General features: G+C 40.0%; 1 protein-coding gene across 1 annotated transcript in view; it reads left to right on the forward strand.

The window, feature by feature from the left end:
- The first annotated feature begins 9,416 nt into the window (after window positions 1-9,416).
- Window positions 9,417-20,647, forward strand: part of LOC103377348 (inhibin beta A chain-like) — a 12,600-nt gene continuing 1,369 nt past the window's right edge. The window contains exon 1 of the mRNA XM_017031579.2: window positions 9,417-11,622. Within this exon, the coding sequence (XP_016887068.1) occupies window positions 11,091-11,622 (532 nt within the window). The 5' untranslated portion in view covers window positions 9,417-11,090. The remainder of the gene's footprint in view (window positions 11,623-20,647) is intronic.

Consider the following 20,647-nt stretch of genomic DNA (forward strand, 5'->3'; position numbering starts at 1 on the left):
GCTATAGTAAGTCATGGTTTTGGGTGATTTTTTAGCAAAATCTTAATTTAGCATATCATGTTGGTCAAAAGTTGAAAAATGTTCATGAAAATTTTTTAAAAATCAAATTTTCAAATTTTATGTTTTCTGCACGTTTCTCATCATATTAAAGCATTTTGAACATTTTTGGGAACTTTTTTTTGGGGAGTGTTTTTAGGAAAATCTTAATTTCGCATGTCATGTTAGTCAAACGTTGAAAAAAAATTGGAAAGATTTTGAAAAATCTAATTTTAACATTTTGTTTTGTTTCTCCACATTTTTCATCATATTAAAGCTTTTACAAAAATTTTTGGAAATAAATTTTTTTTGGGTAGTTTTCAGCAAAATCCTAATTTCAAATGTCAAAAAATTATGATGAAAATTTTTGATAAAACAAAAGCAAAATTTGACCTTTTCTAAAAGTCTGGGTTCATGTAGACATGCAGCTGATGTTGGTGGGGGTTTTGCAAAAGGTGAATTCTCTTCTTTCCTGGTTCCTGTAATCACCACAACAGTAAGCAACAGACTTACATAGTAAAGAGCAGTGAGCAAAAGACATTTATAATGATAAAATGATAATAAAAAAGCCTTAACGTGAAATAGAAAAATTGTCGGCATTAATTATTTATAGAATTTCCCAGACCTAATGCATTTATTTTTAACTAATCCAAATCATGGAATTATGAGAATATTTTTAAAAGAAATATTAAACAAGCAAAACTCAAATTTTGCTTCAGTAATTACTGTGTACCTCAGGGGTGGCAGGTTGATGGAGTCGAGAGTTGTAACTTTTAAAACCTCAGTGAAGCATTTGTCTTTAACAATATGTAAAACAACAATTTGTTTATTTTTTAAAAGCAAGAAATAAAGAGCAGGATTTTACAATGGATGGAGGAAATATTATTAGAGTTGCCAGTCAGAATAATTTGAATAAATTGTACTCATTAGTGTCAGAAAATATGTGGCCCCAAGGCGGCGCTGTGTCCATATGTGGTGAATTAAGTGATATCTGTCCTCAGCTGCTCTCTCTTTGTCTCTTTCTGTCTCTGATTAGAAACATGGGGCGTCCCGGGAGGGCTCAGGTAGTCAATTAGCCAATTGGAGTGCAGTGTTTCATCACAGTGCATTGAAGGACAAAGATAAAACCCAAGAAAGTACAGAGAACAAAGAGATTTGTCTGTGGAGGAGGAGGAGGAGGAGGAGGAGAACAGAAGGGGAAGGAGATCACTGAAGGAGGACGATGATTGCTAATCACAAAGGTGATTAGCAAGAAGTGAACATGAAAGATAAGAAAAAAAAGAATGGTGGAATTAACAGAGGAAAGGAAGGAAGAGGAGGAGGTTGAAAAAAGGAAATGTCAGGGGACCAAGGGCAGAACAGGTGAATGAGGAGTAAAGTGAGGGTGAGGAGGAATGGGAAGTAAAGTAAGAGAATTAGTACAGAAAGAAAGACAGAGAAGTAGATTAAAAAATGTTGCAGCAACAGTTACTAATATTTTATGTATGTGACAACTGATGTAATCCCATTAAAATACTGTCTTTCCTTTTCCTTGAACAGAACGGCACAGACTGCAGTTTCCTCAGATCACACTTATATGATGCAAAGAAAAACATGACTGCACCGGTAACGCTTGCACTGCATTTACATTCAGACGTGGAGGAGGAGGAGGAATGTAAATTTACCCAGAGATCAGCTGGGGACTCAAAGTGAAGAGATGAGGAGCAGTTGCTGAAGATAAATAAGGAGAACACGTCCTTGCATGACATTTCCGACTGTAGCCATAAGAGTTTAATTAGAACCAAGTTCACGTTAGTTTGAAAGCATCCAGCCACGTTCAGTAACATCAAAAAACAGACCTCCAGTGACTTTTTGACCTTTCTTCGACTTCTATCATTAGACTACTTTCACTTAGCTAAGAAGGAGAAGATTTCAAAATACACAGACTGAAAATGCGTGGGCTCCCTAAATGTAAACAGCTTTATGTTAAGTACTCAGGCATTACTGTCAGAACTGGATGTGCTGAGGACAACTCAATATGCTGTAACCAGGCTGACACACACTTCTTCCAGATTTAAATCTGTGAATCACTCACATATTTCTAAGGTTAATTCAAACTAACTTCCAAAAAGTTATTTAGTAATATAGTATAGTAATAATTTAATATATATCCAATATACTAAGATAGACTACGCAAAGAGTGCAGGTTTTTTTTAGATGCAGAAAACAAAGCTTCTGATTGGAATGCAGAGGAGCATCCTGGTTCACCTCAATGTGACTTCTCCTTCCCTTCTCAGAAGACGCCAAACTCTCTTTCGCCTCATTTGCCTCCCAGTGTTCGCAACAAGTAATGATTCACGCCATATTATTCCCGCAGGCTGCCGGTTCAAATTCTGGGTCAGTGACTTCACTGCTCTCTGGTTTGGTTCTGAGGAGGATCAAAGTGTGATGAGAGGAAAGGCCGAACACATGGATGTAAGATCCAAGGCCCCAAGGAAAAAAAAAACAGTACGGCCAATTAATCAAACTCTGTCTTCAAATTCATCTATTTTGAGAGGAACACCACCTTCAACTGTTCCCTCCTCTCTGTTAAGCTAAAGCACTGCTCCCACACAGTGCTTTAGAGTGAAAAGAATCAACTGTATGTAACATTTATGATCACCACAGACGCTACTGTTCGCACCACCTAAGGCTAGCTACAACTCACCCTGGAACTGCCGTTAGCTTGTCTTTGAAGGAGCGAATACATACAATACATCCTTTTGTAGCAGCAGTTTCAGATTTAAAACACCTTTATGGTTAAATAATTAGCTTTTTAGCATAAAAACTAGCAGCCTTGTATAATTTTATAGAAGGTAAACATCATGTTTAGATACAGCTGTTAGCAGTACGCTGAAGCACCGACAAATTTGTACAAATACAATAACAGCCCAACATTGTTTCTTCCTGAAGATTTCTTGCCTCTTTTTTATTTCTCATGCAGACACAACTGTTACGTCAGCGTGGTGTTGGCAGCATGAGGACGTGGTGTTTTTACCTTCTATGTGACATGAGCAGTTAATCCACACTCCTGCCTTCCTAGCCCCACATTCCTTCATTAAAGCTGTTGATCTGCATCAACGAATTCACATTGACTGTAGAAGGGGAGGGGGCTGCAGTCTGGGCAGGATCACTTTAGGACACACACACACACACACACACATACCCAGGTTAGAGGCGTTTCATTTTTCAATCTGTCGTTTTTCAAGGCGCCTTTTCCTCTTCCTCCACCATCTCTCTCTTCCTCTTTGTTATGCATGAGGGACATTTACATTGAACACAGAGGTTCGACCTACATACTAAATGACTGTGGGGGAAATGATGTGTGATGTAGTCACTGAATTTAAACATGAGAAGAAGGAAGGGCATTAATGGGACATTCAACTCAAATGAACTTGCCCCCTTCAAGAGAAATATAATACCATCCATGAATATATAAAACACATTCTGTTGATATTAGGGTATAGTTTTTGTTTTAAAAAAATAATAAATCCAACCTGGTTTCATGACCAAACATAAACAGCCACACATTCAGGTGCAAAGGGGAAAAAAAGTAAAAACAAAGTGTCTAAAACAATGATAAACTAAGGATGTTATCTCTGTGAATGTTCTCTGAAGCTTAATGGGGTATGAAAAGACGAAAAGAGAAGGTAAGGTATAATGATGTCCCAAAAAGTAAGGAAAGTATTTTCACTGGAGACAAAAGACCACGAGAGTTTAAAAAAAGAGAGAGACATCAGGTCCAGAAGGAAGGGAGGTTTAATTGGGGTGAGCAGGAAACAAGTGAGGTTAGTGGAGGTGCAGCAGAGAACCTGGGAAATAAAGAGCAACCAAAGAGGGAACACGTGAGATTAAATAAGGTCCAAAAATGACCACGTGAGGTGAAAAAGTCAACTTTAAAATGTTTTTTTAAAAAGGACATATTAGAGGGTCCTGGTTTTAGGTTTGGAGTAATCAATGCTGAAGAAAAAAAGTATTTAGTTCCAGTTAAGATTTTTGACATTCAAAACTCATGATTTGTTTGAGAATGGTTTTTTTTTAGAGATAATTATAGTTCCTTTTAAAAAGAAATACAAAAGAGTTGGGACTGAGTGATATTTTCACAGTGAGTGATTATGAACTCCTGTTTGACTTTGCTTTACATGGCCAAGAACATTTTCATACATGTGTTCTATGATCCTCATCCAAACTTTTGTCACGCATTACAATTATGACGCTTACTATGAGTCCAAGTCTCCCACCACATTAAAGCTATAACAGCAGGTCTGACATGACGTTGATGATCCTAGATGATGAATTCCAGTGAATGTGTGTGTGTGTGTGTGTGTGTGTGCGTGAAGACTTTTATGTGACTGATGCTGCATTACTAACGAGTGTGTGTGGTGGTGAAGCAGCCCACCTCAAACAGGAGTATCTGCTGAGTCATGTCCTGCAGATCTGCGTGACACACACAAACACAAACACACACACACACACACACTCACTCACTGGGCGTTCAGTGCTGACTAATCACTGCTGGAAGACTTTACAGGTGCTGGAAAAACACACACGTACAACGGCAGCCCTCTCTCTCACACACACATCCTGAATGTGTGGTACCTATTTATGGTCATGATGAGCAGAGAAGTTTTTTTTCTGAATGACGATGACAAGTTCATGTGTCTAATCATAAAACTACTTTAAAACTTAAATAATCTTACTGGTGTCTTGTTTTTTCTATGTTGCCCAGCAAAAGAATTTTAACTCCAAAAGGCAAATATGGCAAGGTAACATCAGCGATGTGCTGCCAAGAGCCTGTCAGAAAATACACTGTGAGAATATAAAAAGACTATTAGACCTTAGGGAACACGAGTTTGTAAAGCCTTTCCTTTCTCATACCAATGCCCATACAGAACATCTGTGACTTTATATCAGAGCAGTGTTTCCCACAGACCAGAGAGGCATTCCAGGAATTATTCAATAAATAATGCTGTTGGGTAGTAATATTGGAACATAATTTGGTGTCGCGTTCAGTTAATACAAGACCGAAATATCATATGTTGTACCAAGAAGCTTCAGCTCTGACCAGGCACAAAAACAGAAACAACAGCATGTGTTCTTAATGCCGTCTCTACCAGTTTAGAAGACGAGACTTTCTTTTTAGATACTAGTAAGTCCTTACTAAGTTATGAGAAAATAATTACAGAATTTTCTTTTCACATTTGGCATTTAGCACTAACTGAGCTATTGTTTTTAAAAAGATACCATCAAGTAAGTCCAAAGTCCGATTACATTTCCTATTAATTTACAAATAATGAAAAACACCAATATCAAGACTGCGCAGAGCACTGCAAGAGAACTTCAGATAATAGTGACTTCAACACAGGATCTGAGGTCATAACTATTCTGTTCTCTGTTGTGTGTGAAGTCATCAAAGGAACACATCTGATGTACACTTTAGTGTTTGATCTATGCTGAGTCGGTTAAGAAAGTGACTGCAGTCAACACCTTGTTGTGGTCACAGCCTGATGTAAATCCAGGTGTGCAAGTGTACTGTATGTGTGTGTCCTTGTGTGTGTTAAAACCTCTCACTGTGTCATCACCACTCTTCAAAGGGTGGATCTGTCAGTGAGGCTGTTCTATCAAACACTGATGTTCATCGGCTCAACTTAACTATTTTAAAGGAATACTTTCTTAAGTGCACTATGAGACACACCATCAACAATGACTTCATCTTGCATTCTGCTGCTTGAAATGATACAAATACACCTGCAGGGACAGAATAATACCCGCCATCCAACAATTACATAGTAAAAAAACAAACTTCCTCCAACAAAGTTTTCTTTGTCTAACGCTAATACTGTTACAAGCTCTGTTAAAAGTAGTTTCTCTAGTAAACTGACCACAAGAGGCAGCAGTAGATCAGATCTTTAATACGCTCAAAAACCAGATTAGTTTTTATGATACAGGAAGATCGTCAAGAGATTGACAAAGCTGACGGTTCACACTGCAGCTAGCTGCCCCACCTAACAAAACACAGGCAACCATCTAACCATTTAGTAAACAATGCGCACAAACATCTACTCAAACAATAAACCGATGAAAAAAAGTAAATTAAAATATATCTTCAGGTTTGTTTTTTTTCATTGAGATCTATGCCTGGATTGTTTATAATATTTATATTATTCTTCCTTCACATTTACAGGCAGACAATCAAGATACACTACCAACAACACACACACGCGTGCACACACTCAAACTCTTAACATGCTTGAGTGTCAGGAAAAGTGTGATAATGTTGTAGCAGCTGTAAGTGTGTTTGATCTTAACAGAGTCATCAAAGGGCCGGATTAAAGAGCTAACCTTGTTGTGGTCACACACTCAAAGACCACAGACAGACAGATGTTTTCACCAAGAAAATGAACAAAAACATGAAGGAGAAACCAGAGTAACAAGCATGTGCTCATTAAACATCTGCACGTTGGTCACATTTGTCCCAAGTAAACAAGCTTTGGCTTTAATGTGTTCAAGCTCAGCTTCATGGTTCACCTTTTGAATTCAGAAAAGTTGTTAAGCTCTTAATTGTAAATGAATTGTCTGAAAGTAACAAACTTCACAGAAATACCTTATTGAATTCATTATTACTGTTTACCCTGTTGTGGGCGACAAATTTAATGAACACCCACTGGTACAAAGAAAACAGCAAAAAGGCACTGGAACTGATAAATAATGATTAACTGTTTATGTCCAACAGGCATGAGAAAGACACAACATTACGTAAGACCGTTTAAATGTTGGCAGTTCCAGGATGTAAATATTTCAAATCCAACTTAGGAACATGAAAAGTCTTGGGCAAAAGTTTATGAGACATGATTAGAAATGAAAGTCATGAAATATGAATAAGGTCGTATAAAATCTCTTCTATAGTTTCATTTGGGAATTAATTATTAAACACAAAGGAGCTTAATGAACACACTGCAGAGAGTCCGCAGGAGCAGTGATGGAGAAAAAGGGAGGAGAACAAAAGGAAAGATGGAGGAATACTGGTAAGAGGAAAGATGAGAAAAGGCAGCATATTAGAGGTCGGAGAGAAGGGAGGTGCAAAGAAAAGCAGGACTGGATATGAGGAGAAGAAAAGGAGAAGACAGACGTACAGGAGGAGACGCAGTAGTAAAGACCAACGTTTGTGTCTGAAGGAGTAAAAACTAAACAAAGAAATCCATGTGTTTTAACAAGAGATTACCATCATCACCATCATTTCTAGGGTCTGGTTAAAAACCAAAGAAACTTAAACAAGTCTGTCTGCATTGTGGAAAGCTGAGCAACACTCTGAGGTTGGGAAACAAAGAGAACAATGATGTGGTCTTCAATGTTTATTTACACTTTTCTACCAAGCATCTGATTATCAAATCTATCATTTAAAATAAAAAAAATAAAAAACCCATGAAGTTGAACTAAGAACATCGCATCAGTTATAATGAGTGGTTTGCATTTAAACCACAGAGGTCAGCACGCACACACACACACACACGCCTCACTCCTTTTGTTTGGGAAGATCACAAAATAGGTTGGTTTATATACTACGTATTTAGCTTCATTTAGACCTGAGGTTAGGATTGGGAAATGAAGGGAATTTCTGCAGCATTCAGGGGCCTTTTTTGTGGAACTTGGTGTTATTATGGACAATGACGAGAACTCTGTGTTTGTGGGTTGTTTTTTTTTTTTTGTATTCTGAATTACCAAGAAATATTAAGAGGGAGTTGGTAAGAACAGAGAGGGAACTGATCAGGAGGCTATGTGGCATTTAGGGGCATTCTTAATCTTTTGGGAGTATTCTGGTGTTTATGGACACTCAACAACAATGGTAGCATTCTGGCCAAACAAAATGAAGGGCAACAACAATGGTAGCATTCTGGCCAAAAGTGGTTAACAAAATGAAGAGGTTTTTTTTTAAGATGACTCAGAACAATCTCAGGTCGGCTTGTGTCAGAAAGGGCATCTGGTGTAAAAACCTCTGCCAAATCACCGTGCAGACTACCATTTAAGGGCTCCCATTCTATAGTGTTAGGAACATTAAGGACAGGAACTGTTGGTTGCTCACGTTGACTCTGTTTCTGAGAAGTGACCACATATTCACTCATTATGCAGACTAACCGTGGCTTTGGAGTTTGTGACAGTGTGTCCAAATGTTCAGACGGTGATGAAGCTGTACTGGGAAAACAATGACCTTAGACAAGGCTGACACAGAGGAAGTTCTAAGTTCAATATCTAAGTTTACAAAGAACACCTCCAGATTTCACACGCAAAAAAATCTGTAAACGTATTGTTTAAACTTTAAACTGGTTTTTATTGTCAGTCAGTGTAAACACAGTTTATCATCATCACTGCTTCTCTAAACAATCAGAAACATTCTTTAGTTTCTCCTCCCAGTGAAATATCACAAAAACGCGGAGTCACTGAGTCAATTGTTATTACAATGACCGCAGAAAATAGAAGCAATGCAATACAAGAGGAAAGCTGGGAGTAAACAAGATGAAGGAATGAAGGTGAAGGACTGAGGAGGCTCTCTGAGGTCACATGAGTGTTTCACCTCAAGTCCACTAGATGGAGCACTTCAATTACAGTGAACAATCCAGCCTTACAGCAAACTCCTCCCTTAATCAGCCAATCATTTAGCAGGAAAACAAACACACACCTGAGCAGGTAAGGAATCTATGGTGAGTATGATAAACACGCACTAAATAAGAGACTGAGGCCGATTGACTATCTTCTGGTTCCGGTGTGACTTAGCTGTGATTTGGTTCTGGTCTAGACAGTGTTCTGGTCTGGACTGGACCTCCACTGCTGCCTTACAACACCTTCATGACTCACAGGTTAGAGCTATTTAAAGAACGGGCTGGTGCAGACTCGTTCATTTGCACAAACACGCAGCAACGCCTTTATAAGGCAACGCTGATCTCTCCTGCCAACACACACGCACACACGCACACGTACAGAGGGAGCAGACACATCACAAGTGGCACACTCACTGTTATGAGGTCATAACAGCAGAAGGTGAATCCCAGACGTCTGATTGGTGTGTTACTCGTCTTCTTTATTTCCTTTTGCTCAGAAGTGACTATGGTACAAGTAACACCTAACATCTGCCACATCAACATTAGGCTTAACATAGGACGTAATACTTTTTTTTTTTTTTTTACTTTTGTTTAAAAAAAAAAATCTTATTTGATCAGTAAAACGGTCAAATCCCACTTTTGCTATTATAAAACTAATATAAACAAAAACATCTGAGAAACTATTGATTTAATTTGCTTTATAAGCCTTCTTCTGGCTTTCACTAAGAGGTTTTAAAACAATAGGTTTAATCTTAACAATGTGCTCTGAATCATTTTTTATCACCTACCAGTTTATTTTATTTATAGTCACGAAGCCCAGTACTGTCAGGCAATAGGCAAAACACTGAGCCACACTCTGAGCAGGTGACTGGGCCACATAGAGCACAAAGACCAAACACTTACACTTATTCCACAACCTGCCATATTTGTGAACTGTGTGTAAGAGGACACAGGGAGATGTGGGTTTGGGGGGGGTATCACTGTGACCCCTCAGAAGGCTTCCCCTACCACAAGCTTGAAATTTGCAACACCCTTTTTAAAGAAGACAACATTATATGTAGTCAACCCCACCCACCCCCACTGAAGACAATGGGGACACTGGAAGGACGTCTGGGGTAAAAACTGCAAAACCACTAAGTGGACAACTGCTCTAGTGATCCCCATGGGAACCCGTTATCTGAAAGTGATAATTCTGGGAAACCTCTTAGTAATGTGTAATCATTAAACGCTTTGGCTTGTAATAGACAAACTTGAAATAACAAAGTCAACTATTGAGAGAATTTTTTTTATAAATTTCAAAGGAAGTGTTCTGGACCCAGGGGCTACATTCTGTCTCATGAGACCACTGGTCAGGATGAAGCAGTAGTTGTTCAATAAAATTTCTTAAAGAGAGGATGACTCTACGCAGGAACCCTCCCGCCTGACCAAATGCCGCCACCACAACATGACGAGGCGAGAGTATGATGTCACAGTGCCGACAGCAGACTAAACACACACGGGTGCACTCATGGATGGACCCACGCACCTACTAGCGCACTAGAGTCAGAGCCAGAAACCAAAGTCATCCCCCGTTATTCACAGAGGCAAAGGGAAAGGGAGGGGGTGAGGAAGAGAGAGGTAGGAGGAGGGAGAAATCCCAGGTTTTATACAGCAAGACCGATATAAAGTGTGAAGGTAAAAGTTGGGAGTGCAATGAGTCACTCAGGGAGATGGGAGGAGACTTGAGGAGAGGAGAGAAAGAGAGGGATGAGAGAGGAGGAGAAGGGGGGTATAATTACGGTAGGAGGCTACCAGAGCAAGAGGGAGACAGAGAGAGAGAAGCAGAGGGAGGGAAAGAAAGACGAGAGCGAGTCCAGCCCACTCCGGTAAAACCATTCAACTGGTGAGCGAGGGAGCATTCACCACAGAGACAGAAAGAAGGAGAGGAACTCCCTTGTCTGGGATAACTTAGTCAAATACACACACGCGACTTCACCGCGGGAACACGGATCGTCTGTTTGCTCACTGGCTCCAGAGTTTTTCCTTCATTCATTCATCACATCCCACTTTCCCTCCTCTTCTTTTTTATTTACTTTTTTCTACTTTTTTGTGACGCCTCCACACTTTCCAGCCATCTGTCCCCAACAAAAAGATAAGGATTACTCATTTTCTCTTCGTCCTCCTCTCTCCTCTTGCAGCTTCTTTTTTTCCCTCCGTTTTGCAGGTGGACTGTGAGCTCAACTTCCAAACTTCTGCAAGCAAGACACAAAGACAGCAACAGCGAGAGAAAGAGAGCGAGAGACAGAGAGAGAGAGAGACCAGGGGAAAGAGGAGTAGGAGGAGACAAACTGTTTTTTAAAGACACTTTTATTCCTTCATCAAGGACTCTTTCCTCGTCTGTACTTGTGACTGAGTTTGTGTCTGTACATCTGCGGCTGCAGTTTGGCACTCTTCACTGTCATCATGTCAGTGTTTCCCCTAATCAGCTGGACTGTTCTACTCTTGCTTCAGAGCTGTAGCTCATCCCCAGATGTTGCTGCTTCCCAACCAGCATACTCTCTGACCATGCACCCTCACCAACAAATGTTGCCAGAGGCTGACGCATCCGACTCCCTTTGCCCCTCCTGTGCCCTGGCCAGGATGAGGAGGAGCAATGGAGACGTTCCGAAGTCGGCGGTTGAGCATGAAGATGATTCAGTGGCAGCACAGCAGGACATGGTGGAGGCAGTGAAGAAGCACATCCTTAACATGCTGCATCTGCAGGCGCGGCCCAACATCACCCGACCAGTGCCCCGCGCTGCACTCCTCAATGCCCTGAGAAAGCTTCATGTTGGGCGGGTGGCAGAAGATGGCAGTGTCCAGATTGAGGGGGAGGAGGAGACTGAAGGGCGGGGAGGAAGAGGACGAGGAGGTGGAGCAGCATCATCCTTGCTTCGAGCAGGCGACGATGGCGATGCACAGGAGACAACAGAGATTATCACCTTCGCTGACGCTGGTGAGTGCACCCATTTTGTTTGTATCTTTATTAGACCGTGAGGGAAGATCTTGATCTTTTCAAGTACATTTTGATGCTGTGAAGATGCTGTAAAGTGTGAGAACATTCAGAGACTGTGAGGACACAGTGATGCTAATTGGACATGTAGGCAGGTCCACACAATGTCAGGAGGACATTAGAGACCAGGGACTAACCTCTGGATTCAGAGAGGATGGGTGCAAAAAAAATTTGAGGTTTAGGTCAACTGAATAATGTAAAAATATTCACATTTTGAAGAAGTTGTCCGAGGACACTCCAGCAGGGTTCACAAGGTCAAAGGCTCTTTTGAGATACAGATTATAATAGTCTTCACATGTACATGGTATCATATGATAGATGTAAAAAGAGAGAAGATTTGCACTGGTAAAAAAACTAAACTAAAATCTCTATATATAGACGGCACCTATATTGAGCAAGTATGTGCACATATATTTCATTTTTTTTAAGAGAACACCACTGTAGTAAGAAAGGGTTGCTTTCCACCTGCTTACTCACTCAGGCAAACGTTTCTCTTTCACAGAGGGAGACAAACACACACACACACACACACAGACACACATACTAACCTCTGTAATTACCCCCTGCTGTTTCCCAAGAATACTTCATTATCTGCTTAAAGCACAACAGGTTTGTGTGGTTGGGCTCTTTCTCTCTCCTTTTATATGTTTATATAAACATCCATGAATTCAGAAACATGTTTTATGGTAGCAGAGAGAGCAATTCACAGATGGATGAAGAAAAACAAAAATAATCATTTGTGACTGGCTGCAGTGCTGCAGTAGTGCGTGTGTGTGTGTGTGTGTGCGTGTGCACGCTCGCATGTTTCTGCATGCTCTCTCACGGGCGCTACTGCAGGTTACACTTAGATACGAGGTGTCATCCTCCAGTGACCTTAAACTTCACCCCTTTTTAACTGACTTTATAACCTTTAAACAAGAGGTCAGGGTGGGTCAAGCTCACACACACACACACCTTTACATAGAAAATGATCGTGGATGTGTGTGTGTGTGCGCAAAGGTCTGTTTCATTTTCTGAGTTCACTGTTCATCCGTGATTTAAAAAACACCTTCACTAAAGTGTCTGTGAAACCAGGAGTAACAAGTGTGTTCCTAAGCTCACCTGTCAGTCAGACTGAGTAGGCAGAGCCTGGTATTTATGTGGTTTCTCTGGAGACTAGACTCTGGAGGAACAGCTGGAGAAGAGTTTAACTGAGTGAATCAAAGCAGAATCAGTCAATAAGCAGCCAATCAACAAGAAGAAGTATGCCAAAAATTAGAGACAGACTAAGAACTCGAGACATACTCTGAATCGAATCACACTGAGAATCTGAGAATTTCTCTTTGTCTGTTATTTAACAAAGCAGCCTAGTTGAAAGTGGGAAAAAGCCATGACTATAAAGGTTCTGGCTAAACGTGTAAACTAGGTGTTGAACCTCGACCCAACCAAACCCAATAATGAACAATTCGTGTTTTGCTTTTGTCCACTAGGGGGCAGATAACTCCTGAAAGGAGCTGACCAAATTATATTTATGTCTATCACACCTTTTCTCTCAGACAGAAAAAGTAAAATGGGCGACAGGAACATCGTCTAATGCAGTAAGACCAAAAAACACAAAGAAGCTAAAAACAGAAAAGTCGCGTTCATGCCACAAACACCGTGAGAAAACTTCGCCTGGAACCTTGTCCTGTCCTTTTGTCAGGAGGAAATGATGCGTTTAGGGACTGCAGTAATTATTTTTAGACGACAGAGACGATGAGTCAGGAAGCAAAGAGACGATGGTGGTCTGAATTTACAGCTGCTACAAACACACACACATAAGCAGAGGACAATTAGGCTAATTGAACTTAATTGAACACATCATTAGCGACATTCCACAGTCGTCTTTCATCCGCCTGCCTCTCTTGTCCCAACCTCGGACAGAAGAGACCATCATTGTCCTATCTGTTGTCTCTGCCTCCGTCGTCTAGGATTCAAAATACCAAATGCATGGTTGGGCTTCACTGGCCTCCAACAACAGAGGAGAGGAAGTGACCAATCACAACAGCTGAGGAACAGAAACAGAGTCTGAATCAAAGCGTCTGATACAAAAATAAACCACAATTAGCACGTTTCCTTTCACCATTTTCTTTCTGCTGCAGTCAACTAGAGTCTCTTTGGAGTTTCCTTTCATCTTCTCACACTGGAAATGCCTCCCTGTCTTTAGTGAAGCCGCAACTGATGGAGCTTTTCATCACTGATGATTCTGATTCTGTTTTTCCTCACGAAAGGTCAGGAAAATGTAAATTTGCCAAACCCTGCTACAACATCTTCCAGTGTTTAGTTTTGTCCACGCCCCAAAATTTTCACAGTAAGCAGAACATTCTGACATTTAGAGAGGAGGATAGTAGAGAAATACAGAAACTAAAACAGAAATGATTAAGAAAAATAGAACGTTCTATCCTCTGTTTTTTTACCATATTTAGACACGTTTGTCATGCTGTGTGTACATTCATGCTGCGGTCCTGCCTTTGGTTTCATTCTTGACCTTGACCTTCATTTATAATTTTGATTAATTAATCTGTTTTTATAAAGGGCCTATGCTCCTGTGTCATATTCACCTCATTTCTACAGTCATTTTTGTGCTGTGTATTAAATTTCAGGCTAATTTCAGATGTTATGTTCATGTCATTCCTGGTAATTATAAGATTCAATTAGGTTTTTATGTTTTGCTTATGCATGTTAGCTTCAGTGTTGGATTGTTTAAGTATTCCTCCTTTAACCGCAACAGTTGGCTCCTCTTTGATGTGTGAGCAGCAGCCAAAGATGCTCTATGTCTTGGAAGATGAATCACTCCATAGTAAACAGCAGATCAGGCTGTGCACGTGCAAACGCACGCACACAGATACATCTCATTCCTCCACATTTTCCAAAAACCATTAAAAACACATCAGTGAGTCACACGATTACACTGAGCGACATGTTCTCTCATCACCATCCACGCACACGTGCACACAAACACACTGTCCTGCTGCCACAAATACTCACTACAGCAACAAGTGTGAATCAATCTGACAGTGACAGTGTTCACTGCCCCAAAAATAAACTCAACTCCTTTCTACTGTTAATTCAAATGTAATATACTGGGGTGAAAGAAACTCAAGCTTAATAATTCATAGTTATGATAACACTGGCCATCCAACTGTAATGAAGATACTATTTAAGATGTCTTATACATCTTATTTAATATTTGCTGTATCACAGTCTTTGACAGTAGTAGTGATACAACATTAAAAGGTTAAACATTCTCTATTTACCCAGACGGATTTTTATTTTTTCCATGAGGCACAAAGGCTGCTAATATGCTCATGCGGTCAATTTGTGTCACTGACATAAATCTGCTCAAAGAAACTTACACAACCACAGTAAAACATAACGCCTGAAAACTAATTCAATAATGAATAACAATCTGTGTAGCCTTGCATGTAGAACAGTAAACGCAGGACAAACTCCAGTTACCTTTCAAAGAGGGCCTTCTTTCTGCCAATTACTGCAGCTAACACATTTTTTTTTTATATATCGTAAATTTAAGATGACGTGGATTTTATGAGCTGGGTTTTTCAGTGGCTAAAATATGGTTATTGGGGGTGCTTTCTTATTCCCATAGTGGCTCATTAAATTTAAAACGGTGTTTAATGTTTATGTAAATAGACATAAAAGGGTCATTTATTAAGGTCATTGTTTTAAGAGGCAAAATTGTTGAACACTGTTCACACATTTTCATTATAAATAAAGTAGGTCTGAGAACCGAGGCAGGAGCTGGCACTTCATATTCAATTTAGCTCAAAACTTTATTGTCCCATGAGAAAGAGAGTGGTCTGGCTTTGAAGAGGAAAAACATGCCATAAAAATTAGTGTTGTAAAGAAGAAAAGATGACAAAAGAAAGAATGAGGGATAAGAGCAGCAGCTGCTCCTCTTGTTTACGTTGTTATCGTCCTGTTTGTGTTGTTTCACAGTCCATTTTTATTTGGTTCTAACAGCCACAGCACGCGACACCAGCACCACTACTGTGACAGCTGCCGCCATCAAACCAGCCAGAACCAAATACAGCTTCACCTCATTTCCTCCCTCTTTATTGTTCCTTCAGGCAAAAGTTTTCTGCCAACTGTAATAAAAACGCCACAGAAAATGCTTTCTACATAAACACATTATGGAAAATGTTTAAAACACACACAGAGGCTGGTTTACACTGCGAACAGCACATTTTTATGACTTCTAATTTTGATGATGAGAGGCTTTGTGTCCAAATAATTATATATGAAGTCTAAAAATGTATTCATGTGATTACTTGTCAATCAGGAGTAGTGATAATTACAGTGCCACAAAAAGGAGCTTGCTTCAATTTATTTCTATTACCTAAAGTTTCGATCGCTAACTCCATCGCTAAGGTCAGTAAAATATAACTTTTAAGTAAAATTGCAACACCTTCGCAAGTTCTCTTTCGTTCCCCTTTTGAGCGAGAAACTGTGGCGACAGCAGGAAGTGGGCTTGTTCTGCATGCAGACTCTGACTGGCAGCTGTTGTAAGCATTTCTGCCATGTGTTATCTGGATTTCATCATGGACCCATATTCTATATAATTCAATACAAATTGATCCAAATATCATGTTCCAAAAATTCTGGTAACAATAATAAAAATTCTCTAAAAGCTAGTTGTTAAACTGCGGCGACCCTCAAGGCTGGATTTCAGGCCCGGAACCTTTTAACAACGGCTCTCTTTTAGGCTTTGTTTCTCCGATGCGTTTGGTATGTGGTGCAGACAGTTTTGCCAATACCAGAAAATGGACCCTTGCTCAGTGTAGCTGTTCTGAGAAACATTTAGTGGAACCTTCTTCTATCCGCCTCTCTCTCTCCCCCTATGACCCGCTAAGATTTCCTCAAGCCTGAAAAGACGAAGCCTGGTTCCCTCCCAAATCCCTGGATTTACATTTTGATTAAAACTTTGTGTTTCTGACGCTTTGGCTAGAAATCCAGTGTTATACGTGGACAATGATAAAGTGAATGTTTCTCTTTTTTGTTGATCCACCAGTCAATTTATCCACTCTTTTCTTTTCATGTTTGGCAAGACTTTGCATTCTAAACGTGATGGCACTCTCTTTGCTTTGATCCTCCCCGATGTAGAAACTGAAAATGACTAAAACTTCAAAGCTCAGACTCTGTCTCTTTTCCTCCTGCACTGGTTTGCTCTCTCTCTCCTCACTGACGATGAGCAAGTTTGACGTTTGGGACATTTCTGTGGTTGGGCAGTGGGACGGCTTTGATGCCTCCTCTCCACCTGTGTTTATCAACCGTTCGACAGCGTGTCACGCTGCCCAGGGTGTGTGTGTGCGCGTGCCCGTGCGTGTGCGTGTTTACTAACACAGCTGACTCACATGTGTTGGCCATAAGGCCGAGGAGGGCGTCAACTCTTAGGATCTGCAGAACATTACTGTCCCACGCAGCCTTATAGTCTTAACTGAGGGCTTCTCACACCCACATAATGCTACACAGTAATGCAATTAAAGGGATAGTTCAAGACTTTTTTGAATTTAATGGAGGTGCTCACAAACATTTAGAGCTGCATCGTGAGGGCCACCTGCTGCTAAAATCCATCAGACACTGACGCTGGCTTTCAGTTTACACATGGCTGCCATCAAGGAGGGTTTTTTCCAGACTTTTCCAACATTAAACTAAAGTTTGTAAACTGCACACTCGCCCAGGCCAAGAAACATATTACTACCAAAGATAGTAAAATAACTCAGAACAAAGAACTGCAAACACTTAACTCACATAACCACTTCAAAGTTACTGCTGTAAGTAGCAAAAGGTTGCACTGGTTTGGCGCAGTGATTCGACAACTTTTTTTAAAGACTCCCGATGTAGGACATTTTCATTTAATACTAAGGTAATACAGTGAAGACAACCTCACCAAAATCACCTGACTCAAGCCAACTGCTGTCTGAGGCTGTCTTTCACAGTAGGGGGTGCTCACAGATTAGCAAAGTAAGTTACTCAAACAACTACAAAAAAAACAATACCCCATAAACAATGCCTTATAAAGTTTCTCTGAAGATTCATGACAGGACTGAATTTATTTTCCCCATAAAGTAAACGATGCAGTGTGTTGTAGTCTTCAATGCATACTATGTGTTGTTTTTATATAGGAACTCCTTACATTTATCCTAAATCTAAAACAGATAATCCCACTTCATGTGTTTACATGTCATTGGAGCAAAAAACCAAAACACAACCTGTTTGTTTCCATAGACTGACTGGCTTTAAACGTATTTAAAGTCCTGAAGGTAAATGTGTATGTCTGTGGGAGTGCGTGTTTTTGTGACGACGCCCTAACGAATCCCTCCTAATGTAAACTCAGAAACAGAGACTGGGCGGACTGTGTACAAAGATTTGTTGGGGACTATTTTTCGCAGTCTAGTCATTATTGTTTTTCAGCCAACTCCTTGTAGCTAGGCTTGAAATGTGTTACCATACCCAACACTTATAACGGAACTGAGTGAATCAACTCACAGAACTTTAACACTAGTTAAACCTAAAACCGTTTTTAACAGTTGACAGTAACCTCTAAGTTCAGGTAATTGAACTAGGCTTGATTTCACCTGTTGTTGTTTTTTTCAACTGTTAAAACTGTTTTAAAATCCAAATCAAGTTTAGAGGATGTACACTGGCATGATTACAGTCTAAAGGGGTAACCTGGCTGTTTTCATCATTTGATTGTTGTTTTCTTGGCTAACCTGTGGATGTTTATCCTGCAGAGCTTTTGAGGAAAAACATGCGCTGCGACTGCATCTGTGAACACATCATCGGTCAAACGTGTCTCAGGGATTACAGAGGATTTAATAGGATTTAAAATAAAACACCAGTGTTATTACAAATCCTGTTCTCTGTTGGCAGGACATGCTGTTTAGTTTTGCTAGTCTTCCTCTCATTAATCACTCATGATATGCCCTAGGGGCTGTTGGGAATGCAGGAGGGATGACGATGATGAGGATGATAATAATATAGAATCAAAGATGAATCTATGGTTTCTTTGGTGGGTCAGATCACTAGTGTTATGAGATGCCAAACACTTTAGTATGGTTAGAGATCAGACAACTTGGCTTGTTGAAATTAGGTCTAACTCTGGATTTTGTTTTTGATGGTCTGCTTCAAACAAGCTATTTAACCTTTGAAACTCCTTTGAGTGAGCTTTACTATATAAACTAACTTGATATGAAATCTATCACCGTAAACTGACTGGAAACCTTTTGATGTTTGGATTCTTTTCATGGGTTCATACTAGTAATATAACAGTATACCAGTCTTATACACACACACACACGCATTCTGTTAAAATGCAGATAGAATGTCTGTGAGCATTTGTGTGTGTGTTATGACATGTTTTGCGAAGACCATTCCACTGTAAATGAAGGGGGATTACAGCTGTGACTGTCAGAGGTCAGACAGACTCCAGGATACAAACACACCGAGACACCAGTATAGATGACACATTATTAAACAAACTGTAACACACAAACACAGGCCAAACTTTGCCACGTCTCCACAAAACCCAAGTCATTTGTTCTGGTGAAATTTCCCTGAGCAGCCTTACATGTAAACAATATCATGTCGCTGAGGCCAACATTTAACCATGATGTCAGTGGTGTTGGGATTCCAGCCATGAACTGGATATGTGGTGTTTTTGGTTTTACAGAAACAGGTGAGCATGATCTGCTAATGCCACTCCATAATAATGGGGTTTACGTGGACAGTGAGCTGATGTCACCCTGCTGTAAAACCAGCCAATCTGTGCTGCTAACATGTTATTAGGGCTTTTGGTGAATGAGCAGTTATAATTTACAGGAAGTCCAGTAGATGGATTGCTAGTGGTAGTTTACAGCGTTACCTTGGACTCCAAAAGTCACTACTAGACTGCTTTTTCTATATAAAATATGTGCATAATGATATATATTACAACTATATTACATTATAGATTGACTCTTTGTCAATGCCCATCTCGTACACAACCAAGTTAATTTGTTTAGCTTAGTTAATTTGATTTTTTTTAATTACTAAGGGCAGGCTCAGTGTGGCTGGTATTCAGTTAGAAAGTGGTGACTACGAAAATTATTTTAAGCAGTGGAGTGAGACACGAGAAGACGTGTCACACTGACAGATTGGTGCTTTAAACAGAATCAGACCTACTATAAACAGAGACTGGTATTTTTTTTTACTTTTTAACCTCATTAGAGTCATGATGGTGATGCAAGTGAGACAATCGCCTCCGAAAATGTCAGTTTAGGCCGTGTTAATGGACTCACCAACCACCCACACACCCACACACACACAAACCTGCCGGACGTTCACAGCATTTGATGGAGAAGCATCCCTGCTGATGACATTCATAAACTCTCTGATCGTGACTTTGATGTGTTGTTCAGACGCCCACGGTGTAAAAGACACAAGCAGAAAGATGGAGAGAGAGAGAGAAAAAGGTGATGCAATGATGTTACGTAACTGCCAACAGTAATTGGTCCTCAAGCTAGTGATTAGTTCAGGGCCTGAAGGGGTATAGGAAACGTAAAATTCAGCTTTTGGGCGTGTGTTTGTATGTGAATGCATGCATATATATATATATATATATATATATATATATCTGTTTGTTGTGTTACGTGAGGCAGATGCTGAGTCTTTCTGTGTAAATCAATGTACACTACAACCAACTTTTGGACTTAATTACCTTTGCTGAGAAATAAAAACACTGCAATTATTTACACTGGAGTAAAAAAAAAATTCTGTCCACTACAAACAAGTTAATTGAACTGGAAGACTGTGTTTGCCAGAAAACTATAATTATTACCACTTTCTAGAAACTCTCTATAAAGTAATCAACTTTTTGACAACGTAAGTTCTCTTTCTAAAACCTCCATCTCTGACAGCAGCAGAGCTCCTGGTGGGAACCATTAGCTACTGT

This window comes from Cynoglossus semilaevis, chromosome 3, assembly GCF_000523025.1.
Source record: "Cynoglossus semilaevis isolate Cse_v1.0 chromosome 3, Cse_v1.0, whole genome shotgun sequence".
NCBI classification, from domain to species: domain Eukaryota; kingdom Metazoa; phylum Chordata; class Actinopteri; order Pleuronectiformes; family Cynoglossidae; genus Cynoglossus; species Cynoglossus semilaevis.